The sequence below is a fragment of the Platalea leucorodia genome (genome assembly GCF_965183815.1).
Source record: "Platalea leucorodia genome assembly, chromosome: 7".
In the NCBI taxonomy this organism is placed as follows: Eukaryota; Metazoa; Chordata; class Aves; order Pelecaniformes; family Threskiornithidae; genus Platalea; species Platalea leucorodia.
In genome coordinates this window covers 59,323,658-59,350,154 of record NC_138829.1, presented here as the reverse complement: position 1 = coordinate 59,350,154, position 26,497 = coordinate 59,323,658, and the positions used below count along the sequence as shown (strand labels likewise).

Here is a 26,497-nt window from a genome sequence, read left to right as displayed (position 1 = left end):
TTTTCTCTAAGAATGAGATCCATTGATCTCATGTTTTTCTTCATATCCAAGAAAGCATAATTTCCTCACTGTTCCTGTCTCCTCCTCCTAATTCATTCATCTCCTCCTTGTTCTTCTTGAATCATGGCTTAATCTTTTCCTTCAAGTATTTTGCATTAGTTCTTCCTCTGGCCATGTCAGTGAGTGGGAATGACTTCACCTTTTCCAGTAGAATAAATCTTCTCTGGCTTTTGTTAAGAATATGCATTGATCTATAGTGGGTAATGCCCTAATGTAAGATGGGGCTAATTAAAAGAAGAGGGAGGGAGACAGCACCCCTCCTTTTTGTGAAAATGAGGAAGGTCTCTCTCCTTCTCTCTTGCCTCTTTCTAGTACAGTAGTGTTTGGATGCGTCTCTTGGCCACCAGGTATAAAGGAAAAACATGGAGGAAAAAGATGTGTACAGCATTTCAACTGATAGAAAAATGAATTAGTTTAACATGGAAGGATCCAGTACTTCGCTAAGTTAGACATCAAGGGCCTTTCTGTAAATGTAGTACTAAATGAACCTGAAATTATATGAGCATACACTTGCTTTCTCTTTCAATCTTTCTTACAATAACCTGAAGAATTACAATCATACTAAATCAATTTTCTCTAGAGTTCAAGTTAATTCAAAATAAATGAGGCTAAATAACAACTTGATTTTAACTCAAAAATGTTCAGCCCAGACGTCTCTGACCTGTGCATTAGTCCAGGAACTGCAAGAATATGCAAACCCTATGTTGCTTATGCCATGAAATGTACTTAATGGCATTGGTTATCTGTTGGAGTTGTGTGGTAGCCTGAGGAAAAGAAGCCTTTTGAATTGGTTTTAATGAGTTAGTTCCACAGATCAGTAGGAGAATGCCATGCTGCCCTGGACTGAAGAGGCCTGAGTTTCCCTAGGCTTACTAAACGACTGTTTGTTTTCTTTCTAGATTCCAGCCTATGGAGAAGTGCACATAAGAATAGGATAAATATGGCTTTTAAGGGCGAGGACCACTTAGATTCACTTCCATTACCTGTTCAGCGGTAAGTGCTGCACTCTGTCATCCAGACTTGAGTGATTAAATGCCTCTAAAGCTGCAGCTGTGCTTTCCTTTGAGGATCCAAAGATGCTTAAAACCTCATTTTTAAACTCATTTTTAGGTAATGTTCATACAAAATGTTGAGGATTAATGTGGAAGTCTGGGATGCATTTCTCAAGGCATTTGCAAATTTGTTTACCTGCAGTCTGGTAAATCGTGACAATGAATAAGCAATCATCGTTTTAAATGAATGAACATGTTTGCAGTACAGACGTGACTATATTTACTGAGTCAGTTCTTTGTCATGATAGAAATCACTGGAATTCTCTGCACTCTGTGAAGACTGATGAAGACTATAAATATAAATTTCTTTAACCTGGTTGACTTCAGGTGTAGCTATGGTAATAATATGAAGGTTATAGTATAATTTCTCCAGTCTGTGGTGCCCTGGTGGGACTGGAGACATTGGTGACTCCACTAATCAACAGGTTTTTAAAATCTGGCTGTTGGTTGGCATCTAGTAGCTGCATCTGCATATTATAGTTTCAATTCTAGCATAATGGAGGTTCCATGAAAAGGAAAAAAAAATTATTAATTCAATAACCTTCTGCATTCTCATTGAACTATAGTCTTGATATGTGGCACAACTGGTTGGTTGCTTTTTTTGGGGGGGGCGGGGAGAGGGTGGTGAATGCAGGAATAAAATCAGAAATAAAAAGGATTAAATTTTCAGTCTTTCTCCTAGTTTTCTTTCTTCAGGTCAGATTGTAAGTCTTTATTGTAATCTACTGGCTGCTGACATACAATCTTAAAATGCAATGCTTTTCTCCATGAGGAATCTGATATTTCTCTACCTTTCCCTACCTGAGTCTTCCAGCAGATACTTTGATAATGCCATTAAGCTCACAGTCACAGTAAGACCACATGAGTATATTGTCTTCTGGAAGAAATGTTGTGTGGAGGAACATAGTTTGGGGATCCCAGGTGCCAAGGTAACTGGTATTGTTCATTAGATTCTAGCCAAAACTTGCTTTGGAAATCAGTGAATCCTAGAAGCCCTGAATCGCCAAGCATGGTGTGGACTAGTATAAACAGCAATGAGGTGTCCTGTCTCACTTATTAGTTTAATTTTCTTCCATGGGGTGGAGCCATGGAATATCACTTCAGATGCACACACTAATGAAGACAGATTAATGACTTTGCTATGGAAATGCTCAGGCTAACCCAATGGTCAGATGAGGTGTCAGACATCCAGGTTAATTGCTTGGTGATAACTAATGGGTTCCAGAAGCTGAATCCTGGATCAAAAGTCAAAGTAGTTGTTAATGCCAATGGCTGCACCAAGAACTTAGGTTGCAAAATGGGCCAGTGAAGCCTTTTACTGTAGTAGAAAACTAGCTGCAAACAGAACCAGAGGCAGTAGGTCCTATGGATGGCAAGGGCTGATCCGGGTTGGTGGTGGCAAGGGGTTTTTTTGTTTGTTTGGGGTTTTGTTTGTTTTTTTGTTTTGTGTTTTTTTTGGGTTTTTGTGTTTTTTTTGTTTTTTTGTTTTTTTTGCAAATACATAAATGGGGAAATTAGCTGCAGACTCGCTATGCTAGCAACTGGAAATGTGGAGTAGGAATAATGTATGCAGCACTCAAAGGCAACAGCAGCACAGAACTGAAAAGCACTGAATTTTGTAGGCTAGAGATTTCTGGAAAAGGAAACATGCCTGCAGTTTTACTGCATTCAGGGAAGCAGAACACTGTCATGCTATATGAACAAAACCATGCCACCTTACATCAACTCTGCACTATGGTGTATCTTGGCACAAGAAGTGATCTGGAGAAGTTCTATATAGCAAGCACTATGTCCTCGCAAACTGCTTGGCTCAGCAGGGCAATTCTATATAGTGAAATTTAAAAATAAATAAATATTCTCCCCCACCCCCAAGTAAATACGAAGCTCTTATTTTCCATGTTTATTTTGGAAGAGAATCCTTTTTCCTTTTGACGACGATTGTTTTGGAGAAAGCCCATGTAACAAGGTGGGCAGACTGAAGCTGTCAGTGGTCAGACAAGTGAAGGCACAGGGAAGGCCAGAACTGAAAATGATGAAATGTGTTTTTACACTAAGAATTTTGCAGGAAGAACACAGTATAGACTAGATCAATAAAGTCCAGGAATTGTATAAAATATTTTTCTCTGGGTTAGAGAAAGGAGTGATATGGATCCTATAGGGTATTTAAAAAGGTTGTCAGGTTTCAAAGCAACTAACAAGAGCCAAGGATTATTTATTCTTTATTGTTCCTGTAACCAAGTCTAGGTTGCATGCCTGTCTCAGGATTCCAGTTTATGCTCCTGCTTTTCATGAGAGAGACTTGAATTAACTTAAAGGAATGCACTGTTGTGTCCTGTCGCAGGGAAAAGGTAACACAAATCCAACTGAGGTTAGTCCTGTGTAGCACCACAACCATGCCTTGCTTCATGTTTAGGTCAGAATCTTTCAGAAGTAAAAGCAGGCACATCCCCAAGCAATAATATCTGTCTCCATAGGAAAAGTGTACCATACACATACCAACTGATTCCAAGTGTTTCCACAGCAGCCATTAAAGTCAATCATTATCTTGGCTGTATAAGGAATTTAGAACTGGGGCCTTAAACCAAGTCTCTGTGCTGCATGAATTGTTGTTTACACTCGTCTCTCTCCTCAGATTTTGTGGGAAATCACAGCTTGTTACTGATAGTCTCTAGAGTATTGAGTCACTATGTTAGCGGTTTTCTAAGATACTGTCAGACCTACTTTCTCTAATTGACATCTAGACTGCTATGGATACAGTATTTAAAACTATATAGTATCCTGAGGAAAAAAACAAATTATTGTTACAGAGACTTTATTTTCTGTTTCAATGAGTTAGGAACTTACAATTAGTGATAGTTTTGTCTCTTAGGAGAGAAAACAGTTGGAAACAGATCACTTTTAAAAAGAATTTATTTAGTTAGTCTCCAAAAACTGTTGGTAGTCCTACATAAAGCCCTTTACAGGACCATAAAAAGTAATCTGTTGCCATCAGTGACGGCCAGTTCACTATAGCCTGCAAAGTGTGTATATATTCCTTAGAGATGCATATCCCCATTCTGCAGTCGAGTTATTTTAGTATGGCTTTTGAAAAATGTTGTGACCCTTTCCTCACATATTTCTATTGGTATTGTTTTTCCATATTTCTGAAGAGTTTTTCCAGATGGGAAAGCCAATGTGAAAGAAGCTGCTTTTCTCTTCTGTCCCTCCCCCTGCCTCCTGTGTAATGAAAGTTCATTGGCCTTTTTGTTTTCTTCAAGTTAAAATTGTAATTCACCCAGTGGTTTCTTCTTTTTTTTTTTTCATTATAGTTATGGTTTCTTGTACTTTTCATATTGGATAGTAAACTAAACTTAACATGTGGAGTACTGAATCTGAAGTCACTCAGCTAAAGAAAGAGTACTCATAACAAAAAGTGAAATAGGACGCTGGTTTTGCTTCTTGAATTATATGTTCAGTTCAGTGTTGCAGTTGTGAGAAATACAGTATGATTAGACATATTTTTAAAAAAAGGAATAAAGGATGGTCTTCTATGGAAATTAGGTAAAAAACCACCACCACTACCACCACCAAAAAAAACCCCAACCATAAGCAAAATCAAACAAACAAAAACAAAAAAACAAACTGAAAAAAACCTTTCATCTTGCTGAAAGATGTTGAAGTTTGGGCTATATATCTTGGAGGTACTCTTGAAAATTAAGTGGGGGTGGGGGTAGAGAGAATTTGTCTTCCTGATATTCAGAAATGCAATACTGCTGGACTGTTTAATATATTGTCTAAACAACCTTACAGCTTCAAAAAGGAAAGATGATACTGAAGGTTATAATTTCAAGTCACATGCAAACAAAAGGCAATGCTGATTATTTAAAGGTTTTTGTTTGTTTGTTCATAAAAGGTGAATACTTTGAGTATGAGGACCAGGAAGATAAACCTAATAGGTTCTATATTTAGTTTCTTTTTCCTGGTTTTAATGCTATTATTATGTTGTTTTCTGGTGGAAGTTTACATTGTCATTGGGATATAGATGAAAATTTTTATCACTGCTTCAGATGAAGGAGGTGAGGCAGAGAAAGTAGACAAGTTTTTCAAATGTAGTTACTTTTAGTTAAGTCTTTTTTAGCATTTCATCTCTTAAGATCAATTCCTTCATTTGACACCACAAAGCTGGAAAATTTTGCCATAAGACACTTCTGTGGCAGAGCCAAAAATAGAATCCAGGTTTCCTGTCTCCCAGTTCTTAACCAAAAGACAGTCCTTCCTCCTTTTGTTACTTTCTTCCTTTTTTTGTTGAACTAAAGATCTGAGTCCTATGAAAGAACAATATGAATGAGGTCACACCATGTATATTTATATCCTTGCATTGCTCTTTAAAATGTACTGTGTATCTGCAGGTGTTCTAGTAACTTCTCTAGAGGATCTGCTTAGGTGTACTGTGATATAAATTAAGATTAACGTGCCCTTCATTATTAAGAATATCAGTGTTAGAGTACCTATTGGCTGTTAAGAAATCTGAATTCTTCCAGTATGCCTTTTGGTTTTTTTTAGCCTACTTTTTGTTTGTCTTAATTTTTTTACTTCTTGCAGTGCTATTTTTGTATTTCTGCATGATAGCTAATGTGGCAGCTGGAGATCTGTTCACTGTGCGTGCACGCTCTCTCTGGTGAAAGGAACTGTACAAGCTGTAGTAATCTGATCTGGATACTATGTAGGATATGATGGAAATTACTGAAGGAAGAAGATTCATAAAAGAACTTAAGAAAAAAAAAAAAAAAAAAAAACTCTTGTAGGTACAACTTTACAATGGAAGCAAGGACATGGTTAATGTAAGAAAACTATGCCTTTTAAGTCCAGGTAGAACCGTAATCAGCTTGCTCCAAACTCAAGTTTACTGAAATAAATGGAGTAGTTAAAAACCCAAACATAACCCAGGAATTGGTATTTGCCAGTGTCATATGCAAAAAAATCACTGTGTTTTTAAGTTCAGATTTGAAACCTTTTCCTAAGTAATAATTTGTGCTGAGGATTGTGCTTCTCTAACATGCAGCAAGAGCAGGGCTGTAGAAGGGTCTGTGTGAGAAGCCTGCATATAGCTGAGATAGCAACATAGCAACAGGCCTATTGCAATGCCCACACCATGATGGCCCTTGAATTGACGGTAGTTTACGGTACAGAGAGCTGAAGTGGAGGAGATGCTGAATTTCATAGTATAAAAGTTGAGGTCAGCTTTGGCTTGGTTATGAGAAAAAATATTGTTCTGTGTCTGTGCTTCCCTGTCTGACTGTGTATAAAGACAGATGAAATTGATATTTGGAAATCTATAATGTGTTTGTCTCCTTAGATCCAGAGGAATTGGCGATGACTTGGCAGGGGGTTAAAGAGTGAGGACTTGCTGTAGAAGAGAATAATTTGTTGATTAGATTCAAAATCCAAGGACAATACTGAAGGATTTAAGGAATCCACAGTGAGAAAGAACCCAAAACTTTATTTTCTCAGCAGATGGTATGAACTGGAATACCTTCTTATTGCAGACTGCAGGGAATTCTGGATGAATTGCCATCCAGAGGGACCTTGACAGGCTTGAGAGGTGGGCCTGTGTGAACCTCATGAAGTTCAACAAGGCCGAGTGCAAGGTCCTGCACCTGGGTCTGGGCAGTCCCAAACATGGATACAGGCTGGGCAATGGGTGGATTGAAAGTAGCCCTGCAGAGAAGGACTTGGGGGGTACTGGTGGATGAAAAACAGAATATGAGCTGGCAATGTGTGCTAGCAGCCCATAAAACCAATTGTATCCCGGGCTGCATCAAAAGAAGCATAGCCACCAGGTTGAGGGAGGTGATTCTGCCCCTCTACTCTGCTCTGGTGAGACCCCACCTGGAGTACTGCATCCAGCTCTGGAGTCCTCAGTACAAGAAAGACATGGACCTGTTGGAGCGGGTCCAGCGGAGGGCCGCAAAAATAATCAGAGGGATGGAGCACCTCTCCTATGAGGACAGGCTGAACCAGCTGGGGTTGTTCAGCCTGGAGAAGAGAAGGCTCCGGGGAGACCACCTTATTGTGGCCTTCTAGTACTTAAAGGGAGCCTACAGTAAAGATGGGGAGGGACTCTTTATCAGGGAGTGCAGTGATCAGACAAGCGGTAACAGTTTTAAACTGAAAGAGGGTAGATTTATATTAGATATTAGGAAGAAATCCTTTACTGTGAGGGTGGCGAGACACTGGAACAAGTTGCTCAGAGAAGTTGTGGGTGACGCCTCCCTGGAAGTGTTCAAGGTCAGGTTGAATGGGGCTTTGAGGAACCTGGTCTAGTGGAAGGTGTCTCTGCCCATGGCAGGGGGGTTGGAACCAGATGATCTTTAAGGTCCCTTCCAACCCAAACCATTCTATGATTCTATGAATTGGTCAAAATAACTTTCAGGTTTTCAGTAAGGAAACAGAAAGCAAACACTTCTAAGGCTACCTTCAGAGCTCTAGGACCAATGCCTTCCATCCATGCAGTGCTGGGCAACCATGTTGTCTTTCACAACTGTTAAGTACTTTGCTACTTGCCCAGTGGGGAAAGATTGAAATGATGCTAAAACCTTTATGAAACTAGAAGAAGAAAATAATTGTTTATATTTGGGATTAATCGATATTTTGACAGATAATGTTTGCCAAAAGTTGAAAGTTGCGACTTGAAATAGAAGCAGGAGAAACTCAGAAATTTTATACTGCAGAAATTGCATTGATTCTAATTGTTTCTCTGCCAAATCAGGATGACAAACATACAGAACTTTATGGAATATATGGACATGTGAGATGAAAAATATGGAAGTCCATAATGGGTTATTTTTTTATAATGCAAACTGCATTTCTCATCCAAAAAAAACCCCCAACACTTGACAAAATATTTCTAGTAAGGAAGATGTGTTTAAGAAAAAAAAAAAATTGTAAGGTAAGACCCATTGCTGCCTGTTCAGGAACTTAATTATTTCAAGGACTATTCACATCAAATTTTACTGCTAGAGCTTCATGTGGCACCTGTACAGCTGAGAAGAGGTGTTCCGAGAACATTGAGTTTGAGGTATGAGACCTGTGAAGAGCCTTTCAATATGTTTAATATTGTGTTCAGATGTTCTTTATTAAGAAATATAACTCCAAATAGGGCTGTCAGGAAAAGAATGGATCCACCTATTGCGTTTCTATTCCTAGAGTGTCTAAAATTTCACAAATACTGGGTGATTTAGTCCTCAGAGTCAAAGGCAGGGAAATTATGTCATTCAGTCACAAAAAGTGAGTCTTGGCCAAAATTGCATGGGTATGTTCCTTTTTATTCAGCTAGCCAATGATCTCTTGCCTCTTATATTCTATGGGTGATAGGAATCTGTAGGTTTTGATGCCATCTGTTCATCTGGCCTTAAGTTCAAGTTAAGTTCTGGTTTTGACTGAATTTTGGGCAGCAAATCATTTGGTTGCATGCCAGTTCAATGAAACATTTCCTGTTTGGTTGTCTTTCTTAGATATGAATCCCTCAAGTGAATGATTCCTAGGGTGTGACTTCTGTGAATTAACCTGAATAAAGGTTATTTGCTGTTGTCTCATTCTGGTCTATACTTTTTTTAACTGTCTCAGTTCTTGTTATCTTTCTACTTCATATCTGCATGGCTTCTGCACTTTGTTACCACTTCTGTTATTAGTGCCTGTCCTCACAAGATTTGCTTTGCTTTTTCATCTTTTTTTATAGCACCTTGACTCTTCAAGAATCAGCAATCCATTTGTAAGTATGCACAACTCTAAGACTGTGCTCAAGTTCATAATTAGCCATAAAATCAGGTCTAAGTACAAGTGCTTTAAATGCTTTGTCTAATCAGTGATTCTATATGTCCTTACACTGTTTAGACATCTGTAAATGCTGAATTCTTTCTATTTCATGGTTTCCTACAGTGTCTGCTGCTGACAATCAAAGGCTTGTTCTGTGTTTCTGGATTTTCCCACCTATGTCTGTAAACTGAACTTCCTGTCTGACAGGCACTCCATGCAAAGTAGAAAACAACAGCTGTATTTCCTCTTTGTATTTTACAGGCTACTTACTGTGCATAGACCTTGCCCTGCTAATTTGAATCCTATGTTCCCTATAATCAGTTTTATTTGGATGATTTCAGGAACTTGGATGTTGTGGCTCTTTAAAGCATTCAGATAAAGACTGTAAGAAACTCTAGGGGAAAAAAAGCATGTTATCTGTAATACAACAGACAGAGCTGAAGATTTTCAGAGTTCAAAGTTCAGTGTGCTTATATATAAATTGTTGCTCTATGAATTTTTACAAACCATTCAAGAATGGAATGCTTGTTGCAGAATTGAAAATGTTTTTTGAAAAAAGTCTTTTTGCAGTAAGCTGTAGGAGTAGAGTACTACAGAAGCAAGGAAGGTGCTCTGCCAATAATGCAATCAAGTTACTTTCTGGTGACAAGGAACAAATTCAGTTATTGCGTAACTCAAGGCACTAATGATGCCTTATTTAATGACCTTGCATTCTTTTCATTTCACTCAGTTACCCTGTAACAATTCAGCAAAGAATTTTATAGCTTCAGAAAGGGAGCTTACCTTACTGTGAAGTATTTCTGATTTTAGTGATTTATATTGCACGTGTAACCAAACTGAAAGCTGGGTTGTTTGTGGGGGTTTTGATGGTGGTAGTTAAAACAGATTTGTGTATCCATATGGTCCTTCTGGGAAGGGTTTTCAGATATGCTAGTTGACTGGATCCAAAGGATGATGTTAGTAAAGCAGCAACTATTGATTTGCCATCATTTGGTGGCATTCATGAGGAATACGAACTCAACAGATTTTTATTTTTCTCTTTGAATCCTTGGGTAAAATATCTCTGTTCCTATATTCAGGATGTTAAAATGTAGGTCAGCAGTTTAGCTCACAGGCAGTAAAAATAATTGCATTTCACTTGTACTTTATGCATTTTTGGGGTGTGCAAGTCTGCCAGAATGCAAGATTTTTCCTAACCTTTTCATTCTGATAGTTTTATCACTATATCTTTATATTCAGTTGTATAACATGCTGTAGAAACATATTATACTACTTCCCAGAGCTATGCTATAAAATATTTTATGTTGAACTGTAGAAGTCACAAAAGAATTTTGGCTTTTAACCTGAAGGAAATTTGAGTTTGTCCATTATAGTAATTGTGAAGTTATGATGACTTTAAAATGTGAACAAATTGATGAATTTAAACAATCCGTTCAACTTGCCTTGCTAGACCTTTTTTCATTAAAGTCGGTATTTCATATTTGCAGTTTGCTGTTAGTTGGGAACTTTTTTAAATGATCAAGCACCATCTTTCATCCTTAAAGGCAGTCAAGAATTTATCCTGAATCCCTCTTGTCAGGGTAGGTAGCATGTTTCATAGCAGGTGGCACACAAGCACTGTAAAGGGGTCAAGCTAGTGCTGGTATAGCCTTTATCATTGAAGTTGTTTGGCTGATTATTTGCAGAACGCATATTTTTGAAATGTGGGAGTCTATAGGAAAGACTCTTCTGGTTTTGTGTATTAGAGAAATAGCAGTTCCCACCTCCCTGATGAATATATTGTGTTTGGGACTTCCTTTTCTGGAAGGACCCTCAAATTAATGTATTTAACAGTGACAGAACTTGCCTGAATGCTAGGGTACTTTATCTGCCAGACATAGGTGTTGGTTTCTGTCTATATCCTCACAAGTATGGCATGAAACTTTAATTGTGACATTAAACCAGTAATCCTGTCAAATTTACACCCCGTAGCTATCTCTTCTAGGCATTGTTTTATGGCTTTGACTCCATGGTTTGTGCTTCTCTGCAAATTTTCCCTGGTACTAGCAAGACCTTTTCAAAGAATTCCTATGTTGTTTGTGGTCAGTTATGTTTACTTGCATTCAAGTCTTCATCATACTTGTTTTTCTGTAACATATTTCAGAAGAGATGCTGATCAGGTTTACACATATTCTACCACCCCTATTGGATGTCTGTGCTCTGTTTTCAGAAGACAATCTTGCTAGTTATTTCTGTGTTTAAGATTTTTGTCTTGTACGTGGGAGTTGTCTTCCTTGTTTGTAAATCTAACATTGTGAAAGAGGCATTAATTGACATGAATCTGCTCTGTGAAGTCTTCTAGTAACGTAGATGGATTCTTGGATGTTTGGGATATATATGTATTTATATTGTCATCTTAGTTTTTTTTACTTTAACTCAAAATTTTATTTTGGTATTTGCCTATTATTTTTACACTTTATACCTGTTTTAGCATTAACAGTCTTCCCTTTTAGTTCACAGGTGGTGTTCCATATGCCTCCCCCCCCAAAAAAAAAAAAAAAAAAAAAAAAAAATTCAAAATCTGAAACTGTTTACATTTGGTACAATTTTAAGTATAGTATCTAGACATCTCACTTATTTACTATATCTTTACTATCTATATTTGCCACAAAGGCTTAGGAAAAACCTCCTAAAACCTACCATAAAAGTTAAATAGCTCTTTTGATTGACTTGTTGTGCAATAATGTTATGTCATGTAATAACGTTTCAGCTGTGGGTAGCTGGTAGGAGCCACGTTCTTGGCTTCTGTATTGTTTGTGTGAGCTTCCTGGCATCAAAGAATACTAAGCTTGAACTGCAAGCGTACTCTTTCTGAACCCAGTGTATTAGCTGTGGGGAAGGGGATATGCAGAAGGAACCTCTCCCAGAAATTGTATGGCTAAGAAGGAAAAAGGAATACAGAATAAGAAACAGTAGAGCATGAAAGGATTAGACCATCATGGTAACTTGGTATGTTTTGTGACACGCAAGATAAGGAGGAGTCAAACTTGCACTTAAGACTGGAGGAACTCGGAGGGCTGTGTCTCACAGAACTCAAGCCTGTATCTCGCAATCATGTCGCATGTGGTCACAGAACAATGCTGTGTGCCTGGCAGTAATGCTGTGCTCAAGGGGTTGAGGCTGCTCTCAAACACTGTCTTCTGGGTGTAAGAAGCAGTGAGCCAGAAATGGTAGAGCTGGCATTGGCAGGTCAACCTGAAACTAACTGCATCCTTGTTCCTATTCTGCTCCACAAGAGCATAGGAGTGCCTGGAAACCCTCCCTGTGAACTGTTCAGCAAACTTTTTTGCTGCACTGGCTGCAGTTTTTGGTGTGCATCTTAGAAAATTTATTTTGGATTTGTTAGCAACTTTGTCACACACAGAAGGGTGCAAGTTGTAAACAGTACAGCTTACAAGGAAAACATAGTGCCTGCAATGTCTAATCTTTGACTTCATTACTTTCCAGGTTTTTCTGAACTTTGACAAATTACAGTAAAGACTGTGTCTTTGTTTTTCCATTTACAATATAGGGTTATCTGTTTTGCAAAACTATTGTGAGACCTTGACTTTCTATGCAGTTTTATGTGTATCAAGCAATCTGAATTTAGTGTTCTGCTGGCAAGAATAAAGATCCATACATCTGTCTCATTTTAGCAGCTAGGCCATATTATTTTTGCTATCATGTAAGGTAGCTGGAATTACTCTTGTTAGCCCTGGAAGACAATTAAGGATGAAATCCTGTCTGTTGACTTCAGTATATCCAAAATATCTTTCCTATATAATATGCAAGCTTTGTTGAAGCCTTCCAGGCACATTCACCTTCACTGTGCTAACCAAGAGGGAAAAGAATCAAGTGGCTGCTCTTAAAGGGAATACAGCTCTTCCTGCATCTTGAAAACAGAGATCAAACTAATGAAGGGATCCTACTGCTGAAGAAAGCAGATCCACTGAATTTGTTATTGTCTTATTTTGAGAAAAGACAGTGTTGCCGTCTGTCTTCAAAAGGGAAGTAAGGTTTGTTGAAGCTTTAATTTTGATTTGAGCATTATACATCATTCCTCCTGATTTTACCCTGGTTATACTGCTGATTAATCTTCTTGCCTTAGGCAAACCACTTCACCTTCCTGTCTTTCCTTCCTCCACCTCAGCAATGGGAAATGCAATGGAAGTCTTTATTAGGCTATCTCCACAAGCTGCTATTTTAATGATACTTATATAGCACTTGGTATGTATGACCTCATATGCCTTGTTATGCCTGATGTGTGTGCATCATCCCATTGCACTGTTGCAGGTTGGTAATGTTGAATACTACCTAGCAGCTGCTTTTAGAAAATGTGAAGAGTAGGTTTCTGTTCACAAAAACTAACTTGTTACTTCCATGTGTTACATTTCACCATCATTTTCACAGTGGTGTTGCCTGGCAAGTGAGTTCACTAAACTCTCTTTACAACCATGGCTATAACAGAGGATGATGATTAATTACTCATACCTTGTTATTTCTGAGGTGTTTTCCCACAATCTGATTTTAAAAAATAAATCACTTAAGTAAGGATATTTTAATGATCTTACTATGACTAGTCTTCTCAGTTATTTATTAGAAATACTAGTACCATATTGTGTTAAATACAATATTTGTCACTTCAGTTCACGTTTCCTGGGAATTTCTTCCTTACTTAATTGCCTGGTCTCTCTTAATCTGGTTCACTGCTGCCTGGGGATAGTGGGTGGATCTTGTAATCAGTTGTTCAGTAACCTGTAATGAGCAAATTTAAGAAAGCTAGCAGAAAAATGCTACAACTTTGTAAATGGTTTTTTGCTTTTTTTCCCCCTTTTTGACAAGTAGTATAGTGATCTTAAGAAATGTGCTGGTCTGACCCCATTTCTAGTCTCATTAAATTTGCTAGTGTCTGTTAGTGGTCAGATTTCTGAGCTCATATTAACCCTGAGGGATTTGGACTGATGGAGTGAAATGCATACAAGAGTTTAACATTAAGCTGAAATGTGACTGTTAGCAATGCCCCTTGATTCTTTTTGGTCCTTACAGTATTTTAGAGAATGTGATGAAGTGTGTGTGTATATATATACATGTTATTTTATTTAGGGCAATATGCCTAAAGGACTATAGATATGCAATCTTTTACTTGTTTTTAAAAAAAAAAAATTATTATGTTGCACATATAGATTATGTTTCAGGTATTTGACTTTCGTATCTTGCCTTTTGTGGACACTTTATTGTTGAAGTTATTCCAAGGGTACAATGGAAACACAGGAAACATCTACGTCAAGAACATAATATTCTATCCAACTAAAGTTAATGGAAATATTTTTACACTATCTTAAATGGCAGCAGGACTGAGCTCAGAATAAAGATTAGACAGGAGCAAAACAGGGGAAAGCTGAAAAAACAAAGGAGAAAGGGGAGAACCAAGAAATGGTATCAAAGTAGATGGAGGTTATTCAATGGATGGCAAGATAGTTGAAAGCAAACTTTTGGGAAGTGCTACAGAGCAAAAATGTCTTGTTCCATATCAGCTGTGCACACATAAATGTTTGATTTTGGAATTTACCTACTTTGCATTTTGAAATGAACTTTGTAGATTCAATCTGATACTACTTATGCAAGAAGGGTAAATTAATTTGGCTTATCTGTAGTTTAAAAATAAATAAATTGAGAAGTAAAGGATGTTATATGATTATGAATCTATGGTTTGTAACTGGCCAGGAAGAAAACATTCACAGTGCACTATTCCATCAAATTTTTCATTTTCAAAAACATTCTGCTGAGTTCAGAGCACAAAGTGTACTGCTAACTGGGAGAACTAAATGGTAACTTTTAACTATGTCTGTTTTCTCGCAACACCCAGGCCTGCCAGTAGGGTCACTACACTGGCAATGAACAGAATGATCTATGACTTCTCTGAGAGTACTGCCAGTTTATGGCCAGAGAACCTTGGATATGCTCATCACAGAAGATTTCTGCCTTCTTTGCCCTTGTAGCATAGCCGAGATGCTTTGAAAAAGTAGCTAGAATGTTACCCTTTCTTTGGTGTAAATTTTTTTAATAATGTGAATGTCATTAAAGTTAGATTTTTTTTTTTTATTAGATTGGAATTAGAATTGTACCTCACATTCTTTTGACAGAAACCTCTCTCAATAACGGGTCAGGCATAAAGCTAGTTTTTTCCATCTCATTTAAAAGCAAACAAACTTTTCTTAAGCCTGTCAGAACTTCCCGTGGCACGGTCCTGATGTGGAGGGGTAAGGACTGTGTTTATGTTGTGACAGTGAATCAGGACGTGATTAGATTGGGGCACTCCTGGTTTTGCTGGGTAGAGAGTCTAAACCCATATTGCTCTCGGCCAAAGTATCAGGAACCATCTGGAAAGAAATCAGTGTGCTACTGCTAGGGGAAAAGAAGATATTTTTTTCCCCAAGCATTTTGTTTTGCTCCGAAGGGCTGGAATCACGCGGAACATCCTCTGTGATTCAACTGCTGGGTGAGAGGTTGACCTCAGTAATTTTGAAAAAGTATCTTTTTCTTGGTAAAGTGTGAAGACAGCCCAACTGAGTAAACTGCTACACAGCTGCCCTGCTGTAAAATAGGAGGGTATTTCAAAGTGTGCATTGGACTCAGCATTGTTCTACTGCAGTTGCAGTTGCTGCAAGTGCAAGGCCTTCAGTAAATGCTCAAATTGAGCATTTCTTATTTAAATTGACACCTCAGTATCAGTTTACCCACCTCTTCAACTGATTCCACAACTGAAAAAAACTAATTTGGATTTTTAATTTAAATGTCAGCCATGACATGAGAAGCTTGTTGTTTGCTTCAGGTCCTTAGTTTGGGTTGCATGAACTAATCCTCCACATCCCACGCACTGAACGCTTCCACACAGAGGGCCTTTAAGCCAGCAGAACACCAGCCTTGTAGGACTGTTAAGTGTAGTGTAACATCCAAGAGTAGATGTGCCAGAAGACCAGGTGTGGTGGAGGTTTGCAGGCACACAGCATCATCAGTGCTTTGTGTGTGCTATAAGGACTATGGTAACAGAGGTGAAAGCTAAAGCAGACTGACAGTTGCTTTGTCTGCAGTAGGGTCAGAGCCACACTGCAGTTGCATCTACTCTCAGCCTTTGCTAGTGGCAGGTAGGATGAATCAGGCCCCATGTCTTCATGAGGTGAGAAACTGGAATAATAAGGCTTTATTACTCTCTTTATAATGGTAGACAAGAGTTCAAGTCACTTCTGTTATCTTTGTGAACTTTCCAGCATCTGAAAATAATACTGTTCTCTGCTTACAAATTTAATTTCAGTGTGTGTGTGTATGTGCTTGTGGGAGAAACAGGGAAGGTCTTTGGACAGTTCTGATGTTCTTTTTCAATTAAAATTTAGGACAGCATTTGGCTATCTGCTTTTTAATTTGACACAACATAGGGATATGTATGATATACCTTGAGTACGCACTCTATTCACAGTGCAATAGCACATGAAACTTGATTTCAGTTTGTTCTTTTAGCAAATCCATGCAGCATCTTGTGTCTCCAGGAAAAAGGCTTAAAACTGCATTTGGAAGAAATAAAAATGGCTCCATACGTTTCAAAAACTTACTGCCATTCTCTGTCTACCCTCTCTACTTCTACCTTTTGTGGCATTTTTTGAGTAATTCATTCTCTTTGAGGGTTATAATTTATTTTTTACATATAACTCTCTCTCCTGCTGTCCTCCCAGTGTGTCTCAAGGAATGCTTTTGCCTCACTGCTCTTCCCATTTTGTACACATGATTCTTTTGACAATGGCACTTGAGTTGAGATTTTCTTAGAATTGCTTACAAATGATACAAAAAAACCAAAAACTATGCGGGAAGATCATCCCTCCATTTGTATTAGCTTTGTATCTACTTGGTGTCATGTCTCTTTCTCCCCCTACTCAGCATTTCATCTGGACCTCCCTCAATGTGTGTTTGTACATGGACACATGCCCATGTTCTAAAAGTATGCTTATGTGGAGGCCCATATGAAGAACAGGTGAAGCCACCCTTAACACTTTTCATATGCATCTACACTGATTAACTGTTTCATACTCTGAAGAAATGCCTTTGGCAAGTATGATCACCTAGGCATTAAGTAAATCAGGAAAGATAAAACTGATAAGCTCGAACATGTGTAATATTTCAGAAACATAATACAGGAATCATACATGCTTTCTGCAGGTATATTAACCTTAGCTTTATTTGAACCTATATATATCCTCCAATCACTCTTGCGCTGGAGTACAGCAGTGCTGCTTCCCAAATTAGGTCCTTAAGTAATCTATAACTAGAAGTGAGCTTAGTTATGTTTTATATCTCAAAGAGCTTTAACAGTGAAAACAGCCCATTATCATCAGAGGTCTGTATACATCCCTGCAGCTTGTTAGGACAAGTTTTTCTACTTCAAGCAGATAAATATGGTACAGATTAGCTAATTTACTATGGTTACATAAGAGAAGACATGTTAGGATTTCAGGCATTCTTTTATGTCAGAAATAGTCAAACTTTTTGCTAATAGGCAGCAAAGTGGTACTGATATTTGCCTTAACACTATTCTCCAGACTTTTTTTTCTGGGTGCCTGTGAAGCTGTGGTGCCTAGAATGCTGTCACTTTTAGGCACCTGTGCAAGGGGTAAGCAAGTGGTACACTGAGCCGCATACTGGTGAAGAGGCGTTCGAAGGCTATCCTAGCTAATACTAGTGTGACCCAAAGATTATTTAGCACAACCTAGAGAATTCCCTTGAGAACCTCTCTTCTACAGTGTTCTCAAGAAATATGAAAGTAGAAAGTTGAATCAATCTTGTATGCAGATGCAAGATGATTATTTCACAACAGCTTAGGTCTGTGAATAAAACGAAGGGAAATAAGACGGCGTTGTAGGACCGTTTATGAAGTCTTTGCATTTGTTTTTCTCAAAGCTGAAGCTGTGCACCAAATTGACAGAAATTCTGAGTACAGTTGACTGAGAAATGGTTCTTCTGTTTGAATATTTGAGATTTCAGATGTATTTGTTTTACCTCTGCATAAAGATAGCGTTTCTTGTCTATTCCACACAAGTATTTGAATCCAGCAGAGGAAGGTCTTCCCTTCTCCCAGATAGCTTCTATTTCCTAAAAGTATCCCTTGAAGTGGGGACTTGAGCCTAAGTTCAGTATAAATGCCCTGATATTTTTCTGCATAAACATGTATACATGTATTGATAGGCAAATGGTTCCAACAGAATCTATTGCATGAGGCTAACATGAGAACAGCAAATAGCTAGTGCTTGGAATATGAAGTTAAAATGTGTTAATGGAAGCACTTCGTGGTCTGAGTCAGGAGATATTTGGCCTGTTATTAACCCACAGGTGCTAGGTTTTTGACTAGCATAGGTTGCATATATGTGCGCTCTTAATTGTGACTGCACGTTAAGTCTGGTACATAAAAACTAATCTGACAAAAAAAAAAAAAAGTGGGGCGGGAGTTGGGGAAGAAAGAAACAAAAAAATTGCTCAAAAATGGCCAGCCATTACTAGGTCTGATGTGTTAAACAGCATTTTGATATTTGGTCTGTAGTCTTATGGATCTAGCAATTACTTTTTTTTCTTATGAAGTATTATGTTCATTTGATCTAAACTGTGTGTGTTTCTACAAGTGAGCATATTCACACAATATCGACAAAAGTAAGATAATGGCTTAATTGGCATATGCCCTGCTGTAGTTTCACTTCTGTTATCACCAGCCATCTTTCTAGGCAGCTGTGAAGTACAGGAAAGATTAATTCCAGTAAGGTTATGCTTGATGGAAAATCCAACCATATATTTAGTAGATCAAGGGTGCAGTGAGACAAAGGTAACATTCCCTGAATACAGCAAGAGGATACTGTCCCATCCCTCCCCAGTCTCAGTAGGACCAATGACACTTCTATCAGCATTGCTCTTCAAAGCCTCACTATCCCACTTTGACCTGAATAGTTAAGTCTGGGATATCTCAAGTCTTCAAAACTTCTGAGTTCCGGTTAGATGTCTGGAGGGTTGAGGTGGTGGGAAAAGCTGGGGGGGGGGGGGGGGGGGGGGGGGGAAGAAAAAAGCAAAAGCATAAGCACACAACTGTTGTCAGTATGCATCTGGCAAAATACAGACAGAAGATATTTAATGTTGTTTTCACTGATTTAATTATAGGAGTAAGTTTGCACCATGTAGCATGGATTTTCTTTTTTTTTTTTTTTTTTTAACTACTTCTACATAGAGAATTGAATGTAATTTAAAGGTGGGTGATTGTGGTGAGCTATTATTGTTTTGCTTGTGTCTTGTATCACACTGTTTCTAATGCCTGTTTTTTTGACCAGCTGTAAATAAGTTCATTGGCATTTCTTTTCCATTGTCTTCTGGAAATGAGTTGTCTTCAGCTTTTGCGCATAGCAGTAGTGAGAAGCAGGAAAGCAGGGGCACTTTCTTGTTTGGTTTGTGGTGGGTGGGTGGGTGGGTTTTAATGCCTCTTTTATTGGTAACAAAGAACAGAGGTATCTGTCAGTGCCTTTTAAAGAGCACATCTATTTGAACCATTAATCTCTGGAATATATTGAAGAGAAATGCTGTACCTTTCCCAAAATGGGAACTGCATAATTGGTTCTTGTCTCCTGATTTCAGGAGGAAGGCTGAGTTGCTTTGCTTTTGATGGATAATCTCTAGTCTAATAATGAATTCAGTTAAATGAAACGTTTGTGGGAGAGGGACACTGGAGAGAGAAACTCCATCTCCCTTCAAGTTAGAGATGGCCCGAAATACACAGTTTTGGTCCTGTTTCAAATGTTTTCAGATTTAGGTTTGAGTCCTTCCAGAAAGAGGTGTCAGGTGAGAGGTGGAATCCGAATTGCACAGCCTTGTGCTTGCAGTCTGTGCCAAGTTAGCGCTGAGATTCCTGCCTGACTTTTGTATCAATGGCAGTTATAGAAAAGTACATTCTGCTTGAGAACTGATAGACTTTGAGAAACTATTGAGCATGTGCTTTGAAAATTTTATGAAGTGATGAAAATCCTTTAATAAAGCTATATTGACTTATTTTTTCACTCCGGAAAACAGTAGAACATAGAAATCACATAGAAAACTGGATCTACTTGCATTTGCTTCTCTATACAGTGAAGTGAGTTATCTTATTTTCCGGTTATATGATGGCAGCAGGAAAGGATTGTTAATCAGACACTTGACAAATACACAGAGAGCTTTTTTTCTTCCTCTGAAGACTTTACTGTCATAATAGTCTGACAAACGGAAAGTAAAAGAGAATATTCAATGAATATACACTTATTTTTTGTGTATCAAACATGTATTTCCTGTTTGTGAGGAAGTTCTGTTATCCTATAGTAACTTATATGAAGCAAATTTCTTTAGCTAAGGCTGGTGACTATAACAGACTTAATATTATGGAATATTTCCTTGCTTCCATTTCTGATACAGTTTCACATCCAATTTCCTTGCACTACTGTGAGGTATCATAAAGCATTATAGCAGGACAAAAACCTAGTTCCACTTATCCTTTAATTGTTTTTTAATGCAAAATATTGTACTCGCATAAAATACCCATTTGTTTATGTTTGGTGCCAGAGGCTAATTCATTGAACCTGGGATGTATTATTGCAAAACAATGGTGTTCACTACACTTTCTCGCTCCTGTTAGCTGTTTCCCAGGTTCCTTTCATAGCCAGTAAGAGTTTATTAATGCTAAATAAATAATTAAGAAGGGATAATTGACTTATTTATCTGCAATGATACCAGAATTATGGTTGGTTGGTTGGTTTGTTTGTTTTTTTCTGGAAAACATCATTGTTCTGTTTTTAATGCACTGCAGAATGTGGAGCCTGCATACCCTTATGAATCATGGATAACTCATTTGTGCCAGAGATTCACTGACAGTGACCCAAACCCTGCTCTCACTAAATGAAGAGGAATAAATAGATATGCTGTTTCATCCTCCTCACTAAGAAGGGGGAAAAAGAAGAGATCTTTTTTCTGTCTTCTCTTCTTGTCATCATTTGTAATATTCTCTCAGTCTCTGAAAAGCCACCTGGTTCTATCTTCCATGGTATATAATTCTTTTCACCTGCTCCCTTCTGAAGATGGAGATTGACACCTGTGCAATGGGGCTCTTGTCAGCAAGATTTGCTCTCTCCCTTGCTCCTCTTTTACATCTGAGATTACCAGAGCTGCTCTGAACAGCAGGAAGGTGAAAAGTCCTCACTAATGAATTATTTCCAAGGAATGAGCAATCTGCGGGACTCCTAACCCACTCATCTTTACTTTCACCAGGAAATCAGGCTGTGGTTGTTTCCTCACCTCATTGAGCATTTTGAAGAACCCTCCTGAACTCTTGTCTTTTTTTCAGGTCTTGGAATCCAATTGCTTTGAATTTTATATTTTAATGAGACTGTTCTAGCTCGGGCATTCTTCAAACTTCAGCTGTTGTTCCTCATTCAAAAGCAACTTTATGGTAGTAAAAATAACCACTCATTTCCTTTCTCCTTTTGCTATTTAGCCTTCAGAGCTCCTCTCAGGATTGCTTTGAAAAACTTAAATTTTTGCCTTTCTCCACTACATGTGTTATGGTAGCATCTGGAAGCTCCAGCCAAGATCGGAACGCTGTGCACAATGCTCAGTGCAAAAGCAAGAAAATGTCACTTCATATGCTAAGCGGAAGAGAGAGACAGAGTCTAGCAGGAGAGAAGGATGACAGGAGGTGACAAAACTTGTCAGAATATTAGTAGGAAAGCAAAGAGTGGAGCCCAACTTTTTGAATTTCTACTCAAGGAGTCTGTCCACTAGATCACTCTGCTGCTCTGAGTATATTTATTGTGGCTGGAGGGCCACAGAAGCTTGTACCAGTACTTAAGGGGGATCTACAAAGATGATGGAGACTCCCTTTTTACAAGGAGTCACATGGTGAGGAGAAGGGGTAATGGGTACAAGTTACTCCCAGGAGATTCCAATTGGACACGAGAGGTAAATTTTTCACAATGAGAATAGTCAATCATTGGAATAATCTCTCCAGGGAAGTGGTTGACTCCACTACGCTGAACACGTTTAAGACTCAGCTGGACATGGTGCTGCGCCATCTCATCTAGATTGTGCTAGAAAGGTTGGACCAGATGATCCTTGAGGTCCCTTCCAACCTGGTATTCTGTGATTCTATGATTTAAATAATTCAGAAAATAAAAGTCTGGCTGTGAACACCAAATGGAGTGCAAATATCTCCTGCTTCTACTTGGCTCAGGGGTCTCTGTCAGCAGCAGTGGATATGTAAGCAGAAAGAATGAAGTAGTAGTATCAGCAGAAAGAGGGAAAGGGAAGAGAAATCAGAATTTCGAAGTACATTCAAAAGGCAGGAGTGAAACAGGGTCTTCTCCAATTAGATCAGAGCCTTAGACATAATCTGTTGTTGGGGAGAGATGTCGTGTGTAGAGAAGGGAAATGTTATACGCATGTGTGTGCATGTATCTCCCCCCCCAGCGTAACTGGTGTTAATGTACCCTAATTTGGAGAATAAGGAAGGGTCCAGGTGGGGAAACTAACACAGCAGGGCTGTGTATTAAATAGCCTCTTAAGAGGTGCTTTGACTATCTAGGACTCTAGTCTATATATACTGTCAGTTATACTTTTTCCAATGAGACTTTTGTTCAGGAAAGCAATTTAATATGTATGAATACTATCTGAATTCAATAACCACGCAGATTAAAAGAGAAGGACGTAAGAAATGCTTGCTTCATGTAATTAGCAGGGAGTAGATGTTAAATGCAATCATAGTACCCTGACAGAACAAAGACTTAATTTTCAGTGCAGACAGGAACATGTAGCCATCTAGTTTTGACACTGTCGTGTGCATGGAAAGAAACATATCTGAGGGAGAAGCAAAACACAATCTAAAAAGGCAGGAAAATGACTCTAGGCTGCTGAACCTGCTAGCAAAATTTTGTGGCAACTCCAAGTCGAAAGTAGCAAAACATAATGCTTATATCTAAGGAGTGAGAGAGGGTGGAATAAGAGATAACTGGAAAGGAAAAGGAAGAGAGGAGAAATCCAGGAAAAGTCCTAGTAAAGAGTAGCTAAAGGTTTAGGATTAAATTGGAAATGGGATGCCAAAATGTGAACCTGCCAAAGACACATTGTACTGAATAACCTGCTATGGTTCTCTGATAAGGCAACTTTGTTTTCCCTATTTTCCCTTTAACAAAGGAAAGTCAGTGGAGATTATACACATGATAATTTACTAGTAAATACAGAAAGCAGAAGCTATTAGACAAAGGGTAAAATGGGAAAGGGTAATGGCAAGGATTATTTCTGAAAGCAGAGAATTAGAAGTAGACGTCAAGTATTGAAGAAAAAGGATGAATAACTGAAATCTCAAGGTTATGCATTTAGGGCCCGAGAACAAGAAAGTCTGCAACAATTTGTAACCCATTCAATGGAAAAAATAATTAGGAGAAGGACCCATGTATACTAGTTGATAATGACTGTGACTGCATTTGCCAGTAAGATGTGGTGATGAAGGCAGCAAGGTCAGTCCTAGACTGTATGAAGCGAGATATTTCTGGTGGAGATAAGGGTGTAGTAATGTCACTGTGCAAGTTACTGTGAGACGTCATTTGCTATCAAGCAGGATATCAAGTCTTTCAGTAAAAAATGAATTTTGCAGCAGCTACAGAGCTACCAGGGTGTTCAGGGCAGGGGGAGTGGAAAGCAATGTAGTTTCGTAAAAGGAATCTAAAGAACTTTGTTTAAGTCAAGTCTTGCAAAAGAGAAGCTGAGAGCATGTGTTTGCTTTCTAGAAATGCATTGGAAGATAAATTCTTATTTAAAAGGAAAGAGGAAACTAAATGGGAATGAATTGGCTCTTAAGAAATTTAGATCAGAAATAAGAAATTTCTAACTATCAGAGCAGTGCAGTTCTAGAATAGCCACCTAATAGAACACTTTTGAGCCCACAATAAGTTATTTTTAGAGTTGATTTTTAAGCCATTTATGAGAAAATTATCTGATCTGGTTACTTCTGGTATCAGAAGAGTGGATTTAATGATTTAAAATTTCATTTCAGTCCTCTATACTTCTACAGAAGTATATAAGCTTTGTTTGATTAGAAACTGCTTTCTTATTTGAATGAGACTACTTAAGGTATTTTTACCAACTCATTCTGATATTTGTGACACTGTGTTGCTAGTTTTCATCTTTTTAACTTGTCTGTTGAAGGATTAATGTCCTAATGTGAACCTTAAAAGCCAACACCAGGCTATCCTTTTTTTACCCCTTTTTTGACAGTTTTAGCTAGAGCTGCTGTGCAATAGATGTGACTGAGGGTCCCCAAATTTCTGTAGTCTCCTGAGTGATACTGATCTCATAACTCGCTGTAAAATGGTTGTTGCTTCCTTCATTAAGTAATCCAGGCTTTACTTAATCAGTAGGGTTAGGACCTTAAATGAGTAAATAGTAAAAGGGGAAAGGCTAATGGTGGTGCTCATAATGCATGTCATAACTCCCTTGAAAAAGGCACAGAGAGCTGTACTGTTTGTTATTAAACTACAAATTAAGGCAGATTTGGAGGACAAAAAAAAAAAAATGTTCAATGAGGCACTGGCACTATTTTCATGGGCTCTCATGTTAGTCTCCAAATTAGTCCTTGCTTGTGATTGTGTCTGAGCATTTCCACGGTCTATGGCCCCAAATTATTTCCAGTGTTGTTTTTCTCCTTCTCTCTTTCATTTCTATTTCTCCCTCCCTGCTAGGTGTTTACAAGGACTTCTCTCTTACGGCATTTTGTTCTTATAAAGCTATAAGGAATATTGTCCTCTGCAATTACAAGTGTAGCCTGAGCATCAGGAAGCAGTGAACTGGGATGAACTCTCTGATTAATATCTTGAGCACATTCTCTCCTGCTGATGGCCTTGTTGACTTTTCTGTCACTCGATGCAGGAAACATGCCCAGCCTTTTATGGGAGTGAGAACTTTGTGTGTACTCAGTAATTAACAATTTAAATGTATGCTGATGACAATATCCCTTCGAGATTATCAACATACTTCAGTCACCAAGTTGGACTTAAAGTCCTGAAAGAAGCTGTAAAAATGTTCTGAGTAGATCTGCCTTGTGATGTTCCATCAGGTTATGCTGTTCTGCTTACATTGGGCTAAACACAGTCCAAAGTCATGGATTCTGTCATTGTGCACAAACCTAAGACCCCTCAGCTCTGATATTTCATTTTTTCAGAAAAACTATAACTGTTTCATGTTTTTGCAAGATCCAGGCTGTCGTTTGCAAAGAGAACAAGAGTGGCAGGATCTTGTGTCTTCAGCACTGCTGTTGTCTGTGCAGGGGAGAATAGTTTCTTATTTCAGGACCTAACCTCAGATGGAGGGAATGTCTACTTCATCCAGCTCATCAAAGAGCAATTTGCCTGAGGAATGAAGAGAATCTGCTTACTCACTGCAGAACAAATGATCAAGTAACATACTGAACAGAAGAACCAATATCCTTCACAAAGCTTGGGCAGTGGATTTTTTTTTTTTCATTTTTTACTTCATGTATAACTCTTCTGTCTATCTCACACTGATATTCTGTAAATATCATTAAAAATGAACAGGAGCTGATCCAAGAGAGAATTCATTGGATGGTCTTATCCATTTTTTTTTTTTTTTTTTGTGCACAGTGCAAAACTGCCGTATGGTTTGGCAGGTTTAGCTAAATGAGAAATCTCAGCCCAGAGAACATCCAGGCCAGTGTAGCTGATAAAGTGCATACTACTGCTGAAATGAACTTGCAGAGGAAAGCAGAGTTTAGATGATGATCACTGTCCTGTTGCAAATGGGTTATCTCTGACCTTCAATGAGTGACAGACTCTCTTAAACACAGACAGAATAAAAAAGGCCAATATTAAAAAAAAAAAAAAAAAAGAAAAAAGAAAAAGAAAAAGTGCTATATCAGAGTTTCACTTGCAGAATTTGATAAGTTCACCTTCATTTCTAGTTTTGCCAGTGGTCAAGTGGAGATTAAAAAAAATATAAACATGTCTGTAACTCATACAAACACATTTGGGTGAAGGGATCTAGGAGCAGTGGATTTATATTGTCAGTCCCCCATCCCCACTTTGACACGAATGGACTCTCAAGCAGCAGGGCCAGCAGGAGAGCATTTTTTCCTCATCTACTATATTGTCTGAATTGTAGAGTGGCTAAAATTGCCTGCTTTGAAGTCTGGTGGATTCCTCAACTTGGATCAAAGTCCATTAAGTCTGATCTGAGTGCATAACAGTTTACTAAGTCTGAATATGAAAATATCACAGGGTTGATCGAGCTAATTGGTTTTGGGAATTTTAGTCAGTTTACTAGTTTATAATGACACCAAAAATGCAATAGCATTCATTGCAATTCTGAATTAATAATACTATACAAATATAGATTCAGCAGACATATTTTAGTTGGTGATCATTGTGAGAGTATTAGCATACTGTTTGTTCAGCTTTGCCTGTAAGCCAATTAGCACCCTTATACTGTCATTAACTTGCTGATAGCAGGGTTTATTTAGCATA

The 26,497-nt window shown here is 38.2% G+C and overlaps 1 protein-coding gene across 1 annotated transcript in view; it reads left to right on the top strand.

Annotated features, from left to right (window-relative positions):
• Window positions 1-973: 973 nt before the first annotated feature.
• The window catches only part of INSC (INSC spindle orientation adaptor protein), a gene marked incomplete at its 3' end in the record, with an annotated part of 100,222 nt that continues 74,698 nt past the window's right edge, over window positions 974-26,497 (top strand). The window contains exon 1 of the mRNA XM_082318775.1: window positions 974-1,053. Coding sequence (XP_082174901.1) covers window positions 1,001-1,053 — 53 coding nt within the window. The 5' untranslated portion in view covers window positions 974-1,000. The remainder of the gene's footprint in view (window positions 1,054-26,497) is intronic.